Source organism: Panthera onca, chromosome F1 (genome assembly GCF_046562875.1).
Source record: "Panthera onca isolate mPanOnc1 chromosome F1, mPanOnc1 haplotype 2, whole genome shotgun sequence".
Classification (NCBI taxonomy): Eukaryota; Metazoa; Chordata; class Mammalia; order Carnivora; family Felidae; genus Panthera; species Panthera onca.
In genome coordinates, this window is record NC_138355.1 from 56,466,397 (window position 1) to 56,492,151 (window position 25,755).

Below are 25,755 nucleotides of genomic sequence, written 5' to 3' on the forward strand. Positions count from 1 at the left end.
GAGGGTGAGGGAACATTACAAACACTTGTAAGGGTACCTCTTTTAACTCACACTCAGATATTTATTGAGTGGTTGATTATGACAAATATACAATTATTCAGAAAAATGTTTTACTCTTTCAGAGTACAGACTCTAGTCTAGGGTCCGTTGGACCTGGATTTGTAAACATTTCTTCTACTTAATTAGAATCATTTTCCCTACTATAAAGTGGGAAAATACTGGTCCTTCCAGCATATAAATACGGTGCATATTAAATGGGACTTTTCAGATAAAACCCTATTACAGGGTCTGGCAAACAGTAGACACTCAGTAAATATTATCTATTATCACCATTGCCATTTTTATGAGCCAATTTTCTATGAAAGTGGGATTTTCCTAAATTAAACTTTAAATAATGACTTGTCAATGTGCTTTTTTTTCCTCCACAGATGTGCCTGAGATTATGGTCCATATTGCTCATGACAAGATTCTTTTCTGGTGGTTTATGAAGGAAGAAGCTCTTATCCTGAGACTCAGGTCTCTTTGTGAAAAACACGTTAATCTGCAAAACCGTTTCACCAAACACGAGGACATGTGGCATATCTGGATCTCAGCTTTGATACACTGATTTTTAATGGAATATCAGCCATCTAATTCCAATTCCATTGGTAGTGTCTTACATGCAATTCTGGTTTATGAGCTCATTACTTAACAAAGATGATATGCTTCTTAATGAAACAAGATACTTTGTTTTAGTTTCTAATAGTCTGTATGAATTATAAAACAAAACCAAAAGTAAATATCAGAGGGAAGCATGAGGAATTGTCCTATTAGCACAAAACATGTCATATGAAGCTGTTTCCATTATAAATTAGCCTTTATTTTATTCCAGAGCTGCAGAGTCCTCAATAAACCCTCTCTGCCTCTGGTTCTCAAGGACAAGGGCGGGTCACTGGCTCAGGATGCCTTGACATCCTTCCTTGCGTTTTTCGGCCTAGCCTCTGATTAAGTGCTTGCTGCTGAACGTTACGAGGTCATCCAGCACTGAAAAAACGAACTGGGAAAACATATTTAGTGCTATATTTATTAGTGTGGGTATGTGTACATTCATATATGTACACACACTCCAAATAATTTTAAATTAAAGCATTTTTAAAATACTTAATGGAGGTTAAGCAGCATTTTTAACCTCTGTTCAAGTTATTGAATGGCATATTAAAACCAATGTGGCTCTAATGTACCTTCTAATGTGCACTGCTGCTTTAACAAATTGCCTATAAATTTTAGTTGAATTAAGCCTATTCCTTGTACATTCATAGTAAGGTTAGGTTAATAATACATGAGGTTTCATTATATGCACCTTCCTTAATAATGTTTTTTAAGAAAGTGGAACAAGAATCTATGGGCAGTAATCTAGTAGGGGCCAGTAATATTTACAACCGCAGATGAAAAAGGCAGGAAGAAGTCCTTAGGCTTGCCAGTTCACCCCTCCTACCCCTTACTTCCCCCTCCACCACTCAACGCGCCTGTGTGGAGCTTCTCCCCTGTGGTATGTAATCTAGGTCTCTCAGATGTGTTTAAAGAAGGAGAAAGAAAGCTTCAGATTGCAGTAGTGCATTTTAATGTGTGTACTGCAGAGTTGGCTACTGTGAAACATCCATTTATGATAAAGATACTTCAGGATAAGGGTTCTCTCCCTCAATGTAAATTTCACAGCAAGAGACAATAAAACTGGAAAACAAAATTCAAAGTACTTTCTGAAGCTAGAATGTAGGACCAAAAAACAAAACAAAACAAAACAAGAGGTCCACAAACACATTAGGACCTCTCCATATGCTACATCCATGTGCACAGAACATGCTGTTTTGTAAAAAAAAAAAAAAAATCCATTAGATACTTAGACCACTGTTTTCTTTCCTTCCTTGCGTAGGGTAAAAACCACATCCTCTCTGTATGTTTTCAAAGGAGCACACTCACATACTTGCACTATGCCCGTGCCGAAAAAGAATTTATGCCACTAGGGTAATTTTTAATGTAAGTATTAATTGGGGAAACACAGATGGAGTACCCACCAGGGAGATACTGCCCTATGTGCCTGGGATAGAGCACGGAACAACATGAGGAACAGCAGTTAGACTTGGAGGCTGGAGAGAAAGAAACGATGTAAAGACTTGTGGAAACGAGGTTAGAGAAAGATCATGGACATTCCAGTTCACGCAGGCCATGTTTCTACCCACGGTGATGGGAAGACGATGGCTGCATATTGAGAAGTGACTGGAGAAGAATAAAGAGGAGAAAGGAAGTTTAGGAGGCTTGTCAGCTAGTTCAGGAGAAAGATGAAAATGGATGGGGGCGGGGACGGGTAAAAAGTGGTCTGATTCTAGATCTGTTTGAAGGTAAAAGCAACAGGACTGATTCTGATTGAACAGACAAGGGTTGTAGACACAGAGAGGAATCTGATGGGAGCTGCAAGGATTTGGCTGAAAAGATCACCAGGGCAGATCACGAGAATCTACCAGGGAAACATTTCAGTTAAGCAGAATCAAACTTTTCCCTTCCCAAATCCCCAAAAATGAGATAAAAGAAAGAGAGAAGAGGAAATGGAGGTGAATGGCAGAGGTAAGTAAAAGCTAAGCACTTGCAGTGAAGTGGCCAACAGTAAGCTGACTGATTCAGGCTGTATAACTCTAGAAAAAGAGGCTCCAGACATATCTGAAGTCAGGTGTGAGGGGCAGTGAGTCTCCTCCCCAACCAGAAGATTTTCCCTCTTGAATTGTGAGAGAAGACAATGAGTTTTCTCTTTAGAAGTTAAACCAAAGAGTGTTTGGGGTCAACAGGTGCAGGGACAAAGCGCTATAGTAAATGCAGGGATCATAGAGAAGGCTGCCTGTGATAGATGATTTCATGTGTCAACTTGGGTAGGCTCGGTGTTGTTCAGTTGTTTGGTCACACACTAGTCCAGGTGTTGTGATAAAGGTATTTTATAGATTTTCTCAGGATATAAGAACACTAATCTACAGAAATAAGGGCCCACTGAGTGCTCAGAAAAATTATTTAACAAAAGCATGTAACCATGAAATTTTCAGAAATAAGGGATGTAGAAAGGGTAGATGCTTCTAGAATATAAGAAAGAAAAGGAAAGGAAAGGAAAGGAAAGGAAAGGAAAGAAAAGAAAAGAAAAAAAGAAAAGAAAAGAAAAAAAGAAAAGAGTAACCTAATTGACATTGCAAGAGTATAATGTTGAAATAAATTTGTTGAGTGAAAATGATTCTATACAGTGGTAGAATTTCAGATAGTTATGAGTGTGGAATAAAGTTAATTTCAGACATTCAAAATTCTAAAAACACAAACAAACTACTTCTTCCCTATACCCTTCCTCACAAGCTACTGAAGTGTGTTCTCTACCAAATACACATATAATATAAGAAAAAAGAACACATCGGATTCAGGAAATCGTATCCAGCAAAGGAGATGTGTAAAGGAAATTCTCAGTACAGCTGATATATATATACACATCTCCTATTGGTTCTGTTTCTCTGGAGAACCCTAACACAAATACCCTTGTTAAAACTCCTGATTATTTCTGTGTCTTCAATTAAACAAACCATTTACTGAATGCATGCAATGTACAAGAAACTACACTAGTACCGTGGCTACGCGAGTTGAATAAGATAATCCTTGCTCTCAAGATATTGAAACTCTAACAAGGGAAATAATCAACTGCACAAATACATAAAATACAAGAATGTTTAAATATGATAATTATTTTCATTAATGATGATGATCTCCATTCTACATTTTCCTTAAGAGAGAAGACAATTTTCCATGAACCTTTGGAGAGAAGTTTTGTGACAACTGTGCTTAGGGAAGTAGCCAGTAAGGTATTATTCTCCTAGAAAACCAACACTATAAATAAATTGCATAAAAGAAAGGGGCCAGAGGGAGACAGAGGAGACCATCAGGGGAAAGAAAATATTACGTATGAGTTTCTAATATTTTCATGTTTAAATTTGATTTGTATTCTTATCAAAATTTATATGCAGATCATTTTAAAACTCAAATAGAATTTAAAGGCTCACAGCTTATCGGTCCACTGCTCCATCCTTCTCCCAGGAATCTCCCTGCCCAGAGCAATCACCTTCAACACTCTTAGATGTTTCTTCTGGCTTTTATTTCTGTATTTCTCAATAACATATATATGTATGCATAACAATATTTCTCAATAACATATATATATATACACACATATATATGTTCTCAACAACATATATATGTTGTTCCATCTCAATTTTGAAAATTTAGATTATTGTCTTTCTACATTAGAGGATAAGTATTCAACTTCTTATATCCTTCCTCAATAATCCCTCTATTTGGTTAAATCAATATTCAGAGATTGACTATATGAGTACAGAAATCTACTTCACAGTTATGCTATATAATATGCTTTGATTGTATTTCCTTTCTTGAAAAATTTGCCTTTCATTAGTTTCATAGGAATCTCTTAGGAATTTCTAGGCATCAAAACCCTCCAATAGAACCATACTCAAGAAATCATTTTTGTTGTTGTTGTTGTTTTGTTTTGTTTTTGTTTGGGGGGGTGTTTTGTTTTTGTTTTGCTACTGAATATATGGACTTCAGGAGGATCTGAACCCCTGATCCTCCCATTCTGATTTAAGCCAGCTGATGTCTAGTTCTGTTGCACAGCTATATCCTAAGAGCAAAACACTCAATAAGCTTTACAACAGCTAATCACTCAACAGGATATAACATTTGATCTATTAGCTTTGGCTTTTTTTTTAAATAAATTATGGTTGTTTGTGTAGGAGACTGAGTACAATATTTCCAAAATTAGAGATATTAATAAATAGTAAAAGAAAAGTTTCATCTTAGCATATATAAAAAAAAGTGATTGCAAATTTGGAAAGATGATTCGGAAGCCGAAAGAGTGCAAGGTATTATAGCTTTCACACGGGCCATCCACACAGCTCTCAGTAATATTCCTGTTTTCTGAGATACCACATCGCTCCTACCTGAAATAGTGCCCCCTAGAAGCCATGCTTCTTTTATGTGATCCTGACACTCCTGGCCTTAATGTATTGGCTCAGACATAGCCACCCTAACAAAACTGAGTCAATTAGAATATTCTTCTTGAAATTGTAACCACAAAGTAGCTAATAAGTCTCTCTGTATTGCTAGAATGGTAATGAGGTAGACACTTAACCATGCAGAGAGGGAGAGACCAGCAGAGTGTGTCCTTCTACAGAGAGAGAGAGAGAAACAGAGAGAGAGAGAGAAAGAGAGAGAGAAACAGAGAGAGAGAGAGAGAGAGAGAGAGAGAGAATCAATATGGGAATGAATGATTGAATTAATGGATATATATCAGTGTGAGATTTCTAGTTCCTGAGTCCTGACTGCATTGTTTCATATCAGGTTTTATGGGACAGCCAGTGATAATATAGCCCCCAATTATGTTGAAGCTGGTTCAAATTATTTTCTGATACTTACATCTCACAAAGAATGAACTGTTCATCAATTCCATCCTGTCCCTTTGGATTTACTTGTCTCACTGGCCAATGTGAAAGGAAAGGTTTGGTTCCATTCCCCTAATCTGGACTCCTTGTCCTGTAACACAGGGTTTCCATCCTACCTATTTCTGGCAGACAAATCTCCCTTTTGGCACCATGTTCTTTTTCACAGGCTCAGAAAACTCAGAACTGATTGGGTAGACAGAACCTTAGCACAGCTGTTAAATGACTAAAACATGTAATTTATCATGACATTATACTGGCTTTATTATGAAGCAAGTATATTGTTTTGGTTAGATCATGTAGAGGCAAGGAGAAAGCCATGGATAGGGTCCATCTTTCTCCCAGTTGGCAAACACGTAAAAAGAAAGGTACAGTGGGACTAAACAGTAGCCTATTTTATTAATGTGATGTCATTAAAAAATAATTCTAGATGCTCCTTCATGATGCCAGAACATGTAGCCCATTTAGTAAAAATATTTGGTCAGCTTTATTCAGAAAATCAGTTCATCGTCTGAATATTTGGCATGGTATGGATAATTAAGTCAAGTTTTCCTTTCTCTGGGAAGCAAAATTTATTCTTGCTTTTATTAGTTTAGATTTTTTTCAGTTATTAGAAGGGGATTTACTTCTAGTTGAGAAATTAAATATAAGTAACTCTCAATTATAAAATGTCTGATTGGCTGGGATTCTTCTAAAGGGTCATCCCAAATATAGATAGCAACACAGATACACTGAATAATCTTGAACACATTAAATAGTTACATCTGTGTTTGATGATAATATAAACACATCAGTGTTGTTGCAAGTAAATTTTTTAGATGTTCCAACCCCAAAATAAAGAAGAATCATCTAATATGGGATAATGAAAGGAGAGTCATTGTGCACTGAAAAGGCAACACATTTCTCTCTTACCTGGTCGACACTGATTACACCTTCTTCCTTGACGATTAGGCAAACACAGGCACTGGCCACTGATTGGGTCGCAAGTGGTCCCAGGTAATGTCCCCAAGGAGTCACACTCACACATCTGGCAGCCTTGAAAATTGCCACTGGTCAAATTGTACCTGTGAGGCTCACACTGATTACAGTGAAGACCTGTTACTCCTAATTTGCAAGGACATTGTCCTGTTGATTTGTCACACAGCAGAGAGCCATTTACTGTCCCAGCCTTATCACAGTTACAAGGCAGACAGAGGAAAGAATTATTTTGCTGGAGGAAGAAGTATCCTTCCAAACATTCATTGCACTGCCTCCCTCCAACCCTGGGCTTACACAGGCACTGCCCTGTCTTAGCATCACACACAGTTCCAGGGAGGGATCCAGCCAGGTCACAGTCACAGGCCTTACAACTGGGGATGTCCAACCCGTAAAAGTGTTCTCTGCAGGTGTCACACTGAAGTCCTCTGGCTTCTTTCTTGCACTCACACTGCCCAGAAAGAGGATCACAGAGCTTGTGCACTGAGCCGTGGAGGTTACACTGGCAGGGCTCACATCCATCATCGTTGTAATTTCGGAGAAATTTAAATCCAAAATTGCAATGATCACATCTAAGCCCTGAGGAAAGAATTTGTTTAAAAGAGTGAAAATGATGCTATTTGAGCTTTCAAGGCAAACAATGCTGCTGCCAACATTTAATGCAGACACAAAATGTTGAGTGTTGCCTCACAGGTAATGCCATAGAGGCCCAGTCGTACATTCGAAATACAATAACAATACTTACTTTGGCAGTAATATACAACTTTATTTCTGTAACGTGATTTATGAAATTTTATGACTTAACACAAAGAGAAATGTTTCCTGCAAATGTTGCTTCTCTTACACATACTGGAGCTCCTTTTCTCTTTAACAAATATTAAAATTTTTATTTTTAATTATTTTAACAAAATGCTCACGTAAAAGTATGGTAGACTAAAATAAAATTTCAAAGCTACTCAGAATAATTACTTATTACATTAGTGACTTCCCTAAAAATCAGATGCTCCTACAATATTTAATAAAATGTTAAGCTGATAGCTATTTTGTGTAATAGTATATATACTTTGGACATCACACCTTTAAATAATTAATATAAATAAAACTTATCCAGAGCAATTTTTATTTCAATGCTTTTATATGCCCCTATATTTTATTATTTTCAATTAATATAAATTATGCTCTCCTTGGCTCATAAAGCAATCACATCGCTTGTCATATTGTGTGATTCAGAACATTCCTCTTTAAACACTAAGTAAATTTTGCTGTTATATTACTTCTATTTTAAAGGAGTATTACATATATACATTTCACAAACAGAGAAGAATGTTTTATCATCTAAATCTAAATCTTTGACAATTTAGGTTAGTTTCAGGAAGAACATTAGAAGGAAAAAGAATAAAACAAAAATGTTTGAATAGCAAAGGTTGAGATGCAAAATACTTCCTTTAGATAGTTTTCACATCCCCGTGAGTTTAAATAACTGACTACGTGGGGTTGAATCAATTGAAACATTTATTTCAAGCTACGATCGCAATAAAAAAAAATTAGTCCTAAAACAGCAGTCAAAAACACACTCAGGAACTCATATTTAGAAAAGCATTTCTTAAACTGGAAGGAAATGCATAATAGATATGTATATATATGGATAAAAATTCAAGAACTCCAATGGAAGGCAAGTTCTTTAACAGTGATGAATGACTCACCTAAGGCATATCATTTAATTTCAATAAGGAAAATAAAAAAGGACCACTATTGCTGCAAATTTTAAAAATAACTGTATTGTTAACAAGAATTATGACTCATTTTGAACTATTAAAATTGGTCTACATGGATTCATATCATATCAGTTTTAAAAATATGCGCAGTGCTTATTTGAATATGCCATACATATTCCTGACAGGCAATCTATTCCTAACGATACTCAGGAAGGCCTACAGGGCATCACATTCGCTGTTAACAAGTACAGGCAAGTTAGCCCACTTGGCATTTAATTCACATTCTTCTCCCTTTTTATTCTAGATGAATGACCTACTTTAATAAAATTATTGGTGCTAATGTATTTTACTGGTGATAGAATCATTAGTAAGATTTAACAGTTTTGTTAACTCTAACAGTTTGCTTTCCAAAGCATATACAACATACACCGGTATTTTCTGCTTTTCTTCATATTAACAAGGTAAAATTGAATAAGGACATTTGCTAATCCCATTAAAAAAAGAAACATACATACATATACACACATATAAACACATATCGAGTTCGTGTTTTTATCAAAAATTCTGCATGTGTAGAAATAACTCCAGAAATAATAATATCAAGATCATGATTTAATCTTCAAAAATACATACACCTTCCTACGGAAAACTATCTGGATCAATAAAATAAGACGTGGCAGGGAGGTCATAACACATTCCAAGTAAATAGAAAATTTTGATTTTTTCCTTCCTTCATTCAGCTCTGGAATCTAACCATCACAGGAAAGATTCCACTGTTATAAAAAAAATAAAAGTTTCATTGTCTTTAAAGGTCTTTCCTTAAATTTTGTTTTCAGATCATGAATTTAAAATACATATTATATCATATTAAAGAACAAAGGATGACACATAGATTGAATTCAAAGGTACTGGAATTCACTTGGCGTCACAGATAGCACTTATAAAATGATAGGCTTTTCTTTAGAAGTTACCTATTCTTTTCTTTCCAAAAAGTTAGTTTTTGTATGGCTGAAATGCAGAAGGGCAAGTTATGTCAATGATTTTGATGTAATCTTTCTTTAAAACAGAAATTTTGTGTCTTATCATTAACCATGTCTATATTTTTTAATTAAATTAAAATGAAATGATTGTCTGGCTGAATTGTGTAAAATGAGGTATGTATCACTACCTATCTAAAAGATAAAGGATTAGCTTTTGAGTTACAGCACAGAAAGGAAAATGTTATCGAGAATATGTTCATCTGTATGTGTATATGTATGTATGCATTGCGTGTGTGCGTGCGTGTGTGTGTGTGTGTGTGTGTGTGTGTGTGTGTCTGCCAGGCATGTTTTTATTATTATAAGGCTCAGGTTAGTGTTAGGAAAACCACGAAAGACTTGGTGTCTTGAGTGACAATAGAAAGGTAAAGGTCTTTTTTAAACTTCCTATATGAACCAACACGTATTCAGTTAAAATACAAGACTCACTTCATCAGGAAACTTTCCTCTCATAATATTCTCATATATCAACATTTCAAAGTGCATTATGTACATAGTGCATTTTGGGCACTTGATAAATTTTGTCCTTATGTGGCTATGGTTCCCCTCAAAAATGCTGGATGTAATAAATTGCTATAATCAAATCTAATTTCTGAAAAATACCTGTGGGAGTAACAAACAAAAAAGCACGTCTTGTATAAAAAAAATGATAAATAACACCGAAGGTAGCTGTTTATTATAATCAGCTTGGCACTGAATTACAAAATTAAAATTATGTGGCCCTTTATAACTAACCCTACCAATATACATGATCTGTGGAATTATGTTGACTTATTTTGCATTTCATAGGAACAGTTCAAAGAAATATAATAGAAAAAATGGAAAGATTTATCACAAAGGACCCTGTAGCACAGAATATTTTGAAAAAATCCATTTATTTTGGTCTATTAAGAAAACTAGCATGGAAATGATTTGCTTAGAACTCATTAAGTGTAAAACATTTTGAAAAAGTGCTAATTTTCTAAAAGAAACATCTATGCAGTAAGCAAATTATATTTTTCTATGACTTATTAGTATGGGACCATGTGAACTAATGCATCTACAGAATAAAGAAACTTCTAAAAGGTTGATTAAACTAAGCTTCAAGCTGTAGTTTGATAGAATTATTAATTTAATCATTTTTAGACAGTTAATTTCATCCAAATTGTTTTTTTTTTCCCAGCCTGCCTTGAGCAAGGAAACTTGCTTTACTCTTCAGTTAAGAAATCAAATAGAGAATTTTATCCCAGATGGTAATAGAGATGTGACTGTAAACTTTTGCATTACACATACCAATAACATTTGCTTTGCACTTGCACTGGCCTGAATTTTGGTGACAGGTAATATCTCCATCCACTGTCCCAGAGGTATTACAGTTACAGGGGCTGCAGCCATCAGGATCCAACTCTTGTAGATTGTAGAATCCGTTCTGGCACTGATTGCACTGTCTGCCAGACACACGTCTCTTACAATTACACTGGCCTCCCATCTAGAGAAGATACAACATTTTGTAGAATGATGAACGTATCTATTTTTAGATAATTTGCTCATTAGGTACAAGACAGGGAGGGAGGAAGGAAAAAAAAAAACTTTAAACAGACAAGAAGGTAATAAGGTATGTTTCCTCCTGACACAAAACATGGGAAGCTTCAGCAGGGTGAATATATAGAACTGAATGAAAATAACCCCCAAGAAAGTCAGTAGTATGTGACTAAAAGGGAAATGTGGAATTAAGCACTAAGTACCACATAAAGAAATCAAAATATAGTCATGGGGAGATTGAAAATAGAAAAGAGCCAGCAGTTAATTTAGTCTCACAATTTTACCTCTCATCTACTAGTTTCCCCTCATCTACTGTCTCGTTGACCCAAACTTGCTTGATACATGCCGGGTGCTTAAACTAAGAGCAGATCTTTCTATAATTTATCATCCCATCACGGTTTCAACAGTGTTTAAAATAAAGTTCTTTGTTAATATAAGCATTTGTGCCTACTGATATTGACCCTGATAACTTTTTTTTAAAAATACAATTCTGTTTTTAGGAACATTTCAGCATATTTATGGCTCATTTGTAACACGACTTAGTTACATTAAGTATATTTAGCTGATTTATATTGTTATAAAAAATGCAAAAATAGTTATTTGTTTCAGAGTAATACCAAGTAAATAACAACTGAAAAAAAAGTATTTTTCTTCCTCAAGCTGCTGTTTGAGAATGAAATGCACAAAAGGTAGAATGCTTATCTACTGTATACATAAATAATAGCATGTTGTTTAAAGAAAGATAAATAGAGGGGCGCCTGGGTGGCTTGGTCGGTTAAGCGTCCGACTTCGGCTCGGGTCATGATCTCACGGTCCATGAGTTTGAGCCCCCCGTTGGGCTCTGTGCTGACAGCTCAGAGCCTGGAGCCTGCTTCCGATTCTGTGTCTCCCTCTCTCTCTGACCCTCCCCCATTCATGCTCTGTCTCTCTCTGTCTCAAAAATAAATACACGTTAAAAAAAAATTTAAAGAAAGATAGAGCCTAAACTTTCCCTGAGAGAACATATCCATATAAAATGTGAAATTAATATGAGAAATTTAAAAATGACTTAAAGACTTGAAAAAGAGATGCCAGTGTAGACATCAAATCAAATCTCTTATAAAGTCACTGGCATTTTCTCCCTGGTTTTCTTTCAAATGAACTGAATCTAGCTTTCCACATTTGGAGACTGGGTTATTACATAGGGAAGTAACCAACGTGTAGACAAGCATGATTTCATTTACCTTTAATCTCAAGTACACTAAAAACGATCAGGTTGGGGCCACCTGGATGTGTCAGTGGGGTAAGCATCTAACTCTTGATTTTAGTTTAGGTCATGATCTCATGGTTTGTGGGATCGAGCCCCACATCTGGCTCTGCACTGACAACTGCAGAGCCTGCTTGGGATTCTCTCTCTCTCTCTCTCTCTCTCTCTCTCTCTCTCTCTCTGCCCCTCCCCTGCATGTGCATGCATGCCCTCTCTGTCTCTCAAAATAAATAAATACACATTTAAAAAAAGATATCAGGTTGGGATTCACATGTAAAAATGTAGAGAAGCGTTTTTAAATTAAAGAATTTAAAGAAATCTATCCCTGCTCCATTCTTCCTCATGTGAGATACAGGGACTGACTGGACTCATTCTGTAAAGATAAAAGAATTGATAGATGAATGTTTAATACTCTGAAAAACAGAGGTTGATACATGTACCAGGTGTAGTTGTAGATAATGATGAACTTCAATAGCAAAGATGCATATAGATCCAGAAAGATATGCAAAACCATGAAGTATTACTTTGTACCCATGTTCCCCACCCCACTCTCACCCAGCCCCATGGAATCCAGACAGTTACTCAAGACAGAGATTTTATGTGGCCGGCAAAGTAAGTGGCCTTTAATGGTGAATATGTGTTATATAGAACCATGAAAATCTAACAGTCCTTTGATTACACACTTTCCTGCAAATAAGATAATACAATTTTACTCCCATTTCCTTAAAAGTTTGTATGATACATATAAATTATATCTTCTTTAAGTCTGCTAGGTGGTGAAAATGTGGTTTCAAAGTAAGTGATAAAGGCTTTATGAAAAGTTTTCATCTTAATCAGTTTCTCAAAATTCATCTGAAAATACAAATATACTTCTGTACAACTCAGTTTCATTTATATGTTGGCACATAAATCTACTCATCCTTCAAGACCAATTCCTGTCCACCAAGAAGTAGAAAGACAGAAGGGCGTGCTTCTCTTTATAAATACACTTCGCTTCTGCACTGCAAAGGAAACAATCAACAAAACTAAAAAGCAACCGACAGAATGGGAAAAGATATTTGCAAATGACATATCAGACAAAGGGCTAGTATCCAAAATCTATAAAGAACTCACCAAACTCCACACCCGAAAAACAAATAATCCAGTGAAGAAATGGGCAGAAGACATGAATAGACACCTCTCTAAAGAAGACATCCAGATGGCCAACAGGCACATGAAAAGATGCTCAACGTCACTCCTCATCAGGAAAATCCAAATCAAAGCCACACTGAGATGTCACCTCATGCCAGTCAGAGTGGCTAAAATGAACAAATCAGGAGACTCTAGATGCTGGAGAGGTTGTGGAGAAATGGGAACCCTCTTGCACTGTTGGTGGGAATGTAAACTGGTGCAGCCACTCTGGAAAACAGTGTGGAGGTTCCTCAAAAAATTAAAAATAGGTCTACTCTATGACCCAGCAATAGCACTGCTAGGAATTTACCCAAGGGATAAAGGAGTGCTGATGCATTGGGACACTTGTACCCCAATGTTTATAGCAGCACTTTCAACAATAGCAAAATTATGGAAAGAGCCAAATTATGGAAAGACATTTCCAAATTATGGAAATGTCCATCAACTGATGAATGAATAAAGAAATTGTGGTTTTGGGGCGCCTGGGTGGCTCAGTCGGTTGAGCGTCCGACTTCGGCTCAGGTCACGATCTCACAGTCTGTAAGTTCAAGCCCCGCGTCGGGCTCTGGGCTGATGGCTCAGAGCCTGGAGCCTGCTTCTGATTCTGTGTCTCCCTCTCTCTCTGCCCCTCCCCCATTCATGCTCTGTCTCTCTCTGTCTCAAAAATAAATAAAAACGTTAAAAAAAATTTAAAAAAAAAAGAAATTGTGGTTTATATACACAATGGAATACTACATGGCAATGAGAAAAAATGAAATATGGCCTTTTGTAGCAACATGGATGGAACTGGAGAGTGTGATGCTAAGTGAAATAAGTCATACAGAGAAAGACAGATATCATATGTTCTCACTCTTATGTGGATCCTGAGAAACTTAACAGAAGACCATGGGGGAGGGGAAGGGGGGAAAAAGTTAGAGAGGGAGGGAGCCAAACCATAAGAGACTTAAAAACTGAGAATAAACTGAGGGTTGATGGGGGTGGGAGGGAGGGGAGGGTGGGTGATGGGCACTGAGGAGGGCACCTGTTGGGATGAGCACTGGGTGTTGTATACAAACCAATGTGACAATAAATTTCATATTAAAAAATAAAATAAAAAATAAAAATACACTTCCAAAAAGTCAGATTCAACACTTTTATGTTTCCATTCTCTTTGGTTGAATACTTCTACACTAACCCAGTTAAATATTACAACCCTGAAAAGTCGTGGGGATGAAAGGTACAGTATAGGGAATAGAGTCATGGTATTGAAATAGTGTTGTGTGTTGACAGATGGTAACTACATTTGTGGGGAGCGCAGTGCAACGTAGAGAGTTGTCAAATCACTATGCTGTACACCTTAAACTAATTTAACATTGTATGTCAACTATACATTAGTAAAAATCAATAAGAAAGTAAGGAAAATACACTCCTGTAATTGTTATCTCCAGAAAGATATGTAAAATTTATATTCACTTAAAAATATAGAAAACAAAAAGCCTTAAGAAAGAAGCAATCTGTTAAGGAAAGAGCTTTTGAATATTAAAAATACAACAGGCAAAATAAAAATCTCAATAAGAAGATTGGAAGAGAAAGTGGAGAAAATTATTCAGAAAGAATAATAACAATAGAGACGAAAAACAAAATAAAAATGGAACATTTCCAGAAAGACAAAAAAATAGAAAAAAAATAAGGGAGAAAATTACCAAAGAATACAAAGTAAACATTTTTGCAGACATGAAATGACAGTTTAAAAGGACTCAACCAGGGGGACGCCTGGGTGGCTTGGTGAGATAAACATCCAACTCTTCTTTTTTTAAGTTTATTTTATTTATTTTGAAAGAGAAATAGAGTGTGCAAACAGGGGAGGGGCAGGGAGAGAATCTAAAGCAGGCTCCACATTGTCAGCACAGAACCCAACACAGGGCTTGATCTCAGAACCCTTGATCTCACGAACCATGAAATCATGACCTGAACTGAAATTAAGAGTCTAGCGCTCAACCAACTAAGTCACACAGATGTACCCCTTTGGACTCCTGATTTAGACTCAATTTATGACCTCACGGTTCCAGAGTTTGAGCCCTACATCAGGCTTCATGCTGACAGGATAGAGCCTGCTTGGGATTCTCTTTCATTCCTCCTCTCACTGTCCTTCCTCCACTCTCTCTGTCTCAAAATAAATAAACTAAAAAAAAAAAAAAAAAAAACAGGGCTCAGAATGTGCTGGCAAAATTAATGGTAGGGGGAGGGAAGGGCAACATTTGGTAAAATCCCACAAAGCATTCAAACAAAAGGCACAAAAATATCTAGAGAACAATAAATCCAACATGAAAGAAATATAGAATATCAATGAAGTGTTCTACAGTGTTATAGTAATCCAGAACACTAAATCTTAACTTCCAAATTATGAGTGAAATTATTTTCCAGTCTATAATTCACTACCAGGTCAAACTATCAGTTATCAGTGAAGAAAGAATCACAATACTTTTCAGATATGGAAGGATTTAAAAAATATAACTTCCTCTCTCGGGAAGTTCACGGAGGACATGACACCAGCAGATTAAAAACAAAAATTAAACAAACAGGGCCACGTGGCTTAGTAGGTTGAACATCCAATTCAGCTCAGGTCAGGATCTCACAGTTCGTGAGTTCAAGCCCCATGTAGGACCCTGTGCTGATAGCTCAGACTTGGAGCCTGCTTCAGATTCTGAGTCTCCCTCTCTCTCTCCCTCTCCCCCACTCACGCTCTCTCTCTTTCAAAAATAAACACTAGAATTTTTTTAAAAGTAAACAAACCATAGCAACAACAATTCAAGCATGGGATAAAGGGGATGAAGATTCAGAAGTATGTGGAAAGTGTCAGGCTAATGGCTGGGCAGGAGACAGAGAGGGCCATTGGTCCAGACTATATCCAAAGGATGGAACCCTCTGAGAAGGTGGGGCCATACAGATGTACTTATTATACTTGGACATATTAAAAAATAAAAGACTTATAGATATGCATGTCGCAAAGATGTCAGCATTTGGGGGAGAAATTAGGGACAGACTACATAGAAAGCTAAACGTATATAAGGAAAGGAGTTATTCAATCTTTAAATTATTAAATTATTAAATCTTTACTAAGGTATTAAATATAGTCAGAATAAAAGATTATGAACATTTTTGAAGACAGAGTCAACATGATTTGCTGACAAATTATATATAACTGCTAAGAGAAAGAGAATTCAAAAATGATAACCATGGGTCTTACCATGAACAATTCGAAAGACAGAGTTGCTGTTAGCTAAGATGGGAAAGGCTATGGGTGAAGCAGATCTAGGGGGAAATCAGGAGATAGGTTTGGGACACATTAACTTTGAGATATCTGCTAGATATTGAGTATTTAATTTAAAATATGAATGTGGAATGCACTTGAGCATTGCCTGCATATTCACAATATTTGAAGTTAAGTATCAGCAAGGGAACAGAGGTACATAGAGGAAAGATCCATAAAGAGGGTTCTGGAGAGGAATGGGGATCAAAGGATTTGAACTAATAGTATGTTTATTTGCTTAAAGGGAAAACAAAACACAGGTGTACACATTGATAATGCAAGGAAGGGAAAAGTCAAGTGCAGTCCCTGACTTGCCCACTATCATGGCCTCTCCTTTGGGAAGTTGATATCTACCCATTTCTATCCTTTTACAATACTGAGTCCCTCCCAAGTTAAAGCATTTTCCCTCTTCTGCTATCCTACAGCATTTTATTGTTAGATTACTCCATCCTGCAATTCCCCAGTGTCTAACTTAGGATTATTATATGCCTATCTGAAAATACCTCTTCCCAGGGTCCTATAAGCAACCCAAGGGCTCTAATCTGATGCATCTTGCCACCTCCCCTGGATCCAACAGGATTCCTGACACATAGTAGATGCCCCACTCATTTATTTTGAGTAAATGAGCCTTTGATTTTCTCAAGCACTCCTTGGCTTACGACAATATCAACCTTTTCCTTTGAATGCTTAATATATTGCAGGCAGAGTGCTACAATGTTTTATGTATTTTTTTCTACTTATTAACAAATGATACTGTGAGGCATTATAATTCCAAAGGAAAACTAAGTGACTTTTCCAAGGCCTAGCTTAAATGGAAACTGAGGGCTATATATATGGTTGCAACCCTCTGTGCTTACGGACTGTGCTACTGCGCCTTAGAATTTAACGCTCACTCTTATTCTATGTTTCCTCTACTAAATGGTGTAGGTATATAAATTCCTTATTCATCTGGATGTGACATAACTACTAGTCACAGTATTAACTATACTCTGTCCCCAAAATCTACCTGAATCTTAGTAATCTATAAAATGAGCATAAATATCCCTACATCTGTTCTCAGGATTAACTGAGATTATTAATTTCAAAGTATTTAGTATCATCTCTGGAACATAGTAAGTGCCTGTTAAAGATTAGCTATGATGATTACTATGCAGATTTCACACTGATGTTGAACAAATAGTAGTAATTGAACAAATTCATCAAATAACTGATAGTCAAACTTTTTTTTTCATCCTTCCAGAATACTTGAGGGATGTGTGGCAAACACTTGCAAAGTAAAAAGGCCTGTGCCTTTGCATCCTGTGGAAGGGCACAGAAAGCTTTGGATGCTCCTTCTCTTCTCTCTTTTGCTCATTCTACTCTAGGTACATAGCTTCTTTTCTGTTCCTTGAACACATGAGGGATGTTCTCACTTTAGGATACTTGTACAGGCTGTGCCCTCTGCCTATGATTCTTCACTTAGATTTCCACACAACTAACTCCCTCACCTCCTTCAGTCTTTAAATCAAATGTCACCTTCTTGTTGGTACATGTCTTGACTATATATCTAAAATCGCAAGCCCCTTCCTTAAATGGCACTCCAGGTGTTCTACATTGTCCAACTTCTTCCATAACACTTAGCAAATAAACTTACTTATTTTTACATCGACAGATTTTTGTCTGTCTCATCTACTCCCCAAACCACATTATGATGGAAACCTCACAACAGCAGATTAGTCATTTTACCATGTTTGAAATGCAGGACACTTCATTTTATAGAAGATGAAACCAAACCTTAGACAGACAGTCAGTGGCCTCACTGCCAAATCAATGCTCATGGCCATTTTGCTAAATTCACTCTGCTTGTGATAAGCTACAAATCTAATGATAACAACAGCGAGGAGCTGTTATCCTGGACCCAAGGAAGACCCATTCCTAGACCCAAGGAAGGTCGACGCAATGGTCTGTGCCTGCGAGGAGATGGACGCACAGAGAAGAATCAGGCAAGCATTCCGGTTATTATTTTGTGAATTTCTCTGAATAGCACTGATGTTTGTTAATGACTGCCATAACACTCCCTGGTGACCACACTCAGGACCTCTTCATTTTGGATCATACTGCAAAAGCCTCTGTACCAGGCTAAGTAGCAAGGGCGCACACATGCAGTCAAATGTGTGACCACGGAAACAATGAATTTGGCACAGATACCAGTGACAGTAGAAAAGAGTAAGATTCTGCAATAATTAGCTTCGCTTTCTCAGCTCTCCTCTACATCAAGAGATGAAATTCTGTCAGGCTGATTTCAAGGCATTGGATAATCCTTACATGAATTCCTTTGTGTTTAATGAAAACATGAAGTATGATTTCAAAATTAATAAATTAGGTGCGCATAGTCAATATTTATCAGAGGTTCTCTATGCAATACACACTATATTTTAAGTAAGTTAAAGCAACTCTTCTAAAACAGCAGAAATATATGTCTTCCTATGTACTCATTTGGCTGGTGGTAGAGAAAATCTAATGTTCTGTAGATTACATCTTGTCACTGAACTCACTAAAAGCCAATGAGATAATGTTGATGTTGCCATGCAAAGTAAGAACCTGAAAAGCAAACTCAAAAGTTTAAGAATAGGAAGTCTGCCCTGGAAATTAAATTGGATTTGGAGAGTATTGTTTGAACAGAAAACAACAGAAAAGAAATACAAATGAGGGCAAAAAAATACATCTTTTAAGCAGTAGTACATTCTTCAGAATAGTCTTTTCTTTTACAGAGACTATAGACTTTTATAGAAATTCTTTAATCCAAATTCCACAATGTGGCCTCATCATGCCTCTCTGGTCTCTCATAACATTACTACTGTACCTCAGTGATGGCCCCAGGGTTTCTATAGGAAGGGCTGGATGGCAGCAATCTGGCTGGAAATGTCATACAGGCATTTGCTTTGTAACTACATTTGCTTCATTTCATACCTTTTTTTTCTTTCTTCATTTTGTACTACATCTGACCTCTGATACAATTTTGAATAGAAGCTGTAAGAGAAAACATCCATGTTTTGTTCCTGATCTTAGGGGGGGCAAGTTTAATGTTTATTGTGAAGTATGCTGTTAGCTGGAAGTTCTTTGCAAATGCCCTTTTCAGACTGAGGATTTTCTCTTCTATTTCTAGTGTATAGCGTATATTTATCATGAAAGTGTTTTGATTTTTCAAAAGTTTTTCAACACCTATTGAGATTATTATATGGGATTTATGTGGCTATTGCATTTATTGATTTACTTTTTTAAAATGTTTATCCTGAGAGAGTGCCCACTAGCATGCATAAGTGGGGAAACAGCAGAGAGAGGGAGGGAGAATGAGAATCCCAAGCAGGCGCCGTGCTGTCAGCACAGTCTGACATGGGGCTCAATCATACTAATGGTGAGATCATGATCTGAGCTGAAATCAAAAGTCCGATGCTTAACTGACTGAGCCACCCAGGCACCCTGCATTAACTGATTTTCAAACATTAAACTGACCTTGCATTCTTGGAATAAATGCCAATCAATCACGATACATTACCTGTATTATATATTGCAGAATTCCATTGGCCAATATATTATTATTTTACATCTATGTTCATGTGGAATACTCAAATGAACTTATTTTTAAATGTTTTATCAGGTTATGAGATTAGGGTTAGGTTGCCCTCATAAAATGAGTTGGGAAGTATATACTATTCCTTAGTTTTCTGAAAGTCTATGTATGGCTGATTTGATTTACTCCTTTACGTTACTGATGAATTCACCAGTGAAGTCATGTGGACCTCAAGTTTTCCTTCTTGAAAGGGAGTTTTGAAATTTGAATTTTGATTACAAATTCAGTCTCTTAAATTTGTACCAAGTATTCAGATTTTCTATTAGGTTTGTATTAATGTTCTATTTCTTCTTGTTTTAGTTTAATGTTAACTTGTCCATTTAAGATGCCAAAGTTATTAGGAGAGAGTTATTCATAATATGAAGTGTTTGTAGAATATTCTGTGATATCCTTTTGTTTTTTGTTTTTTTTTTTTTACAATTTCTGTTGTTGGCAATTTGCACTTTCTTATTGATCAGTTCATCAAATTTATTAATCTTTTCAAGGAACTAACTTTGAGTTTGTTCATTTTCACTACCGTTTGCCCAATTTCTATGTGGCTGATTTTCAGGCTTCCTTTCCCTCTTTCTTCTACTCACTTTGTGTTTAGTTTGCTTATTTTTCCTTTCCCATCATCAGTCTTCTGGCTCAGAAAATAGCTTCACATTGATGCCTGGCTGCTTATCTGATGCAGTCACTTTGTCATTCATTCCTTATCATTAGGGCCTCTTTTCCCAGTTTTTTTAAGAGACTAAAATTACTCAAAAAGGACCGAGTTTGAGTAAGTATAGGAAAAGCTGAGGTAGTGCAGTTGAGCATTGTGCTAATAGGTGAAACATGGAGTGAAGGATAAGCTTTGATTGGTAAAAGAAGTGGAAAAAGAAGGAGAAATAGGGACCATCACATAAGAAGGCAAACAACAAGAACTTGGGCTTGTGTTTTTTTCATGTATTCTAGATATTTACTTTCAGTTAGGTAGTAAAAGTTGAAAGGGACTTCAGAGAAAATAGGGACAATGATTCTATGGCCACAGAGTCTGTAAGTCTTTCTAAATGTTTTAAAAATTTGTTAACATTTATTCATTTTTGAGAGATGGAGAGAGACAGAGCACGAGTGGGGAGGGGCAGAGAGAGAGGGAGACACAGAATCCGAAGCAGGCTCCAGGCTCTGAGCTGTCAGCACAGAGCCTGACGCGGGGCTCGAACTCATGAACCGTGAGATCATGACCTGAGCTGAAGTCCGACACCCAACTGACTGAGCTACCCAGGCACCCCGAGTCTTTCCAAATTTTAACACACTAACAGAACTAAATAGCAAAACCAAAAATAAAAAAAAAAAAAAAAACACCATGAATAATATTTATAACAAATCTAGGCGTCCAGAAACCCCCAAAGAACAGCAAATGGGAACAAATCACCAATAGTCACAAGATCTGTGTGGTATCCCTGTCTGTAGGGGACAAAGCAGACAGAAGTCACAGGGCATCTGCCTTTTGAAGGTCCTGAACACTAGATGCCCAAGGTGCAATGTACCCATTTGAGAACGGGTAACTGCATCTGCATCTGAATCTGAATCTGAGGTTTTGCTGACCCAGCAGCAAGTGTTTGTGAGAGATGTGCAGTGGGAAGTGAAAACTGGAGCAATCCAGTTTCCATGAACTCTCAAAACAGACAGGCCAGGGCACATTTTCAAGGCTCCACGCTTAGGAGAAACTATTGAAAGTAGATGGGCACAACTGAGGGTCAAAACAATACTATACCTAAAGACAGAAATTCTGAAGTCAATATGGGTTTATCACTGGCAATGAAAAAAAAATCCTTACCAAGTTTTTTTAAAAGTAATAAACATTTCAGGAAGGATAAATTTAATTCAATGGTTTCTGTTTCTTTTATTCACTATGATGTACCTTGCGACAAGCACAGTGCAGGAATTCTTAAGATATATGTTAGTTGATTAGGTAAATTATTTTCTTATTTTTATTTTTTAATATGAAATTTATTGCCAAATTGGTTTCCATACAACACCCGGTGCTCATCCCAACAGGTGCCCTCCTCAATGCCCATCACCCACCCTCCCCTCCCTCCCACCCCCATCAACCCTCAGTTTATTCTCAGTTTTCAATAGTCTCTTATGGTTTGGCTCCCTCCCTCTCTAACTTTTTCCCCCCTTCCTCTCCCATGGTCTTCTGTTAAGTTTCTCAGGATCCACATAAGAGTGAGAACATATGGTATCTGCCTTTCTCTGTATGACTTATTTCACTTAGCATCACACTCTCCAGTTCCATCCATGTTGCTACAAAAGGCCATATTTCATTCTTCCTCATTGCCACGTAGTGTTCCAGTGTGTATATAAACCACAATTTCTTTATCCATTCATCAGTTGGACGTTTAGACTTTTTCCATAATTTTGCTATTGTTGAAAGTGCTGCTATAAACATTGGGGTACAAGTGTCCCAATGCATCAGCACTCCTTTATCCCTTGGGTAAATTCCTAGCAGTGCTATTGCTGGGTCATAGAGTAGACCTATTTTTAATTTTTTGAGGAACCTCCACACTGTTTTCCAGAGTGGCTGCACCAGTTTACATTCCCACCAACAGTGCAAGAGGGTTCCCATTTCTCCACAACCTCTCCAGCATCTAGAGTCTCCTGATTTGTTCATTTTAGCCACTCTGACTGGCATGAGGTGACATCTCAGTGTGGCTTTGATTTGGATTTTCCTGATGAGGAGTGACGTTGAGCATCTTTTCATGTGCCTGTTGGCCATCTGGATGTCTTCTTTAGAGAGGTGTCTATTCATGTCTTCTGCCCATTTCTTCACTGGATTATTTGTTTTTCGGGTGTGGAGTTTGGTGAGTTCTTTATAGATTTTGGATACTAGCCCTTTGTCTGATATGTCATTTGCAAATATCTTTTCCCATTCTGTCGGTTGCCTTTTAGTTTTGTTGATTGTTTCCTTTGCAGTGCAGAAGCTTTTTATCTTCATGAGGTCCCAATAGTTCATTTTTGCTTTTAACTCCCTTGCCTTTGGAGATGTGTCAAATAAGAAATTGTTGCAGCTGAGGTCAGAGAGGTTCTTTCCTGCTTTCTCCTCTAGGATTTTGATGGTTTCCTGTCTCACATTCAGGTCCTTCATCCATTTTGAGTTTATTTTTGTGAATGGTATAAGAAAGTGGTCTAGTTTCATTCTTCTGCATGTTGCTGTCCAGTTTTCCCAGAACTATTTGTTAAAGAGACTGTCTTTTTTCCATTGGATATTCTTTCCTGGTTTGTCAAAGATTAGTTGGCCATACTTTTGTGGGTCCAGTTCTGGAGTCTCTATTCTATTCCATTGGTCTATATGTCTGTTTATGTGCCAATATGATTAAGTAAATCATTTAAAGCTTGCTGTGATGTCATTGAAATGTATTTAGGAGATACTGTCAAATATAATAGGAGTTCTAAAAATCACAATTTCTACTAAATTTTAGTGGTGAATTAGTTATGATTATAATATTCTTTTTTTATTTTTTTTTTTATTTTTTAAACGTTTATTTATTTTTGAGACAGAGAGAGACAGAGCATGAACAGGGGAGGGTCAGAGAGAGGGAGACACAGAATCCGAAACAGGCTCCAGGCTCTGAGCTGTCAGCACAGAGCCCAACGCGGGGCTCGAACTCACGGACCACGAGATCATGACCTGAGCCGAAGTCGGACGCCCAACCAACTGAGCCACCCAGGCGCCCCTGATTATAATATTCTTATAGAATACCTGCTCCAAATTCTTCTCTATTCAAGGAAAAAAAGCCCTATATATTCATAGATTTCAAAATATTTATCTCAATCAATACTGAAATATTGAATAATTTGGAACATACAAATCTACAACATAATTTTTAGTGTATTCCAAAGTTGAGTCTTTTGATTAACCACAACCAAACTCAGACCTATAGAAATAAAATTCTTTAAGGGTGAGGTCAGGAATTTTTATTTTTAAAAAGTTGGGGCACTTGGGTAGATCAATCAGTTGAGCATTCGACTTTGGATCAGGTCAAGATCTCATGGTATATGAGTTCAAGCTCTGCATTGCACTCTATTCTCAGCACAGAGCCTGCTTTGTATCTTGTTTCCCATTCTCTCTCTGTCCCTCCCCTATTTGCATGCTCTCTTCCTCTCTCAAAAGTAAAAATGAAACATTAAAAAAAAGTTGCATTGGTGATTCTTATGAACATCAAGACTTAAGAACTAGTGTTTTAAGTACTTACTATCTATTCTATCACTGTACTAAGTCAATTGCTCCTAGGGACTCAGTCTTACTTTTCTTTTCTTCTAAGTTAGTCATGCAGCTCATTAAATTATTGATAGGTCCATCACTGAGCATCAAAGAAATGTCATCTCTCCGAACTGAGTCAATATTGAAGTGTTCGTACTACTACTTATCTGAGTATAAATTCTGACAATAAACTCATTTTAGCAATTTTTTAAAAAGAATTTATGAACCATTTAATCATTTTCAGCACTGCTGGTACTTCTAAGAAAAAATATCTATCTATCTATCTATCTATCTATCTATCTATCTATCTAACCATCCATCCATCCATCCACCCATACATACATACATTTTTCTTTACACAGTATATTCTCCCTGCTAAGAGCTGGCTGATGCATAAAATGTGGACCCTGAAAACCACTACATACTTCTAGTAGAGATACTTTTTTCCTTAAGCTTCTGACTCTCTAGAGAAGAAATATCAATATTAATATAACAGGCTACCTTTGTAAGATACTCATTCCACTTGGAAAATAAATAAATGAATCTGCAGTGGTTTCTGCCACATATAAATATCATGAATTAGAGAATGCCAGGTGAATAATGTACATCATAATACTTGTTTCCATTTAAATGTTTTGTGATACTGTTGTTTATCATCTTGCTCAGCTGTCGAAAATACTCATTTGAGAAGAAAGGCTTCTACATGGGTGTAAAACTAAGATGTGTTTTCTTTTCCATTCTACAATGTCAGTCATTTGTCAGGCTGGTATATTTTTATAGTTTCCCTTCCCCTCCAAAAGGCATTTCCAAGAAACTGCTTTCCAAACTTCCCCACCATAATCTCTAAGGAGTAGTGCAAAAAGGTAAAATACTGAAGCATGCTCAAGCAAAGTGATAGTAGGAACAGAACACATTTTTTTTCTCAATACTTTGAGTGTTCAAGATGGAAAGAGTGTAAAGAGTTTCCCCACGCACTGTTGTTCCCAGCAATGTTACATACTTGAATGGTTTTAAGAGGAAGTACTATAATTATAGTCTTTCTAGTTCTCGAAGGGGTATAATTTCATATTGCATCATCTTTTTTTTTCTGGTCTCTTTTGCTCAGAGATTAGAAGCTATAACTTGTGGAAGAGGCATGCAGTATATGTCACTGTGTTAAATTAGAACATTTCATAAATGTCATCTGAATGGCACAACTATACAGTATAGTCGTATTATAGTCTGCTGAAAAATTAATATAGTAGTTATTAACAAGATGGTGTTTTGACTTTATCAATATGAAATATCTCATGGTAGCACTTAAAAAATATTTCCAACATGAATAAATACATTCTCCATGTCTATAGTTAATGTTGTATAGAAATATGCTTTTATGAAAGTTAACTTATTTGATTCCATGATCATTTGTGTTTTATTTCGGTAAAAGCAATCAAAGTTGCTGTGGATTTGCACAATAG

The 25,755-nt window shown here is 36.6% G+C and overlaps 1 protein-coding gene across 1 annotated transcript in view; it reads right to left on the reverse strand.

Moving 5' to 3' along the window:
• USH2A (usherin) overlaps window positions 1-25,755 on the reverse strand; it is a 737,363-nt gene that overhangs the window by 568,872 nt on the left and 142,736 nt on the right. Inside the window, exons 12-13 of the mRNA XM_078441308.2 lie at window positions 10,507-10,702; window positions 6,420-7,061 (exon numbers count right to left, since the gene is read on the reverse strand). Coding sequence (XP_078297434.2) covers window positions 6,420-7,061; window positions 10,507-10,702 — 838 coding nt within the window. The remainder of the gene's footprint in view (window positions 1-6,419; window positions 7,062-10,506; window positions 10,703-25,755) is intronic.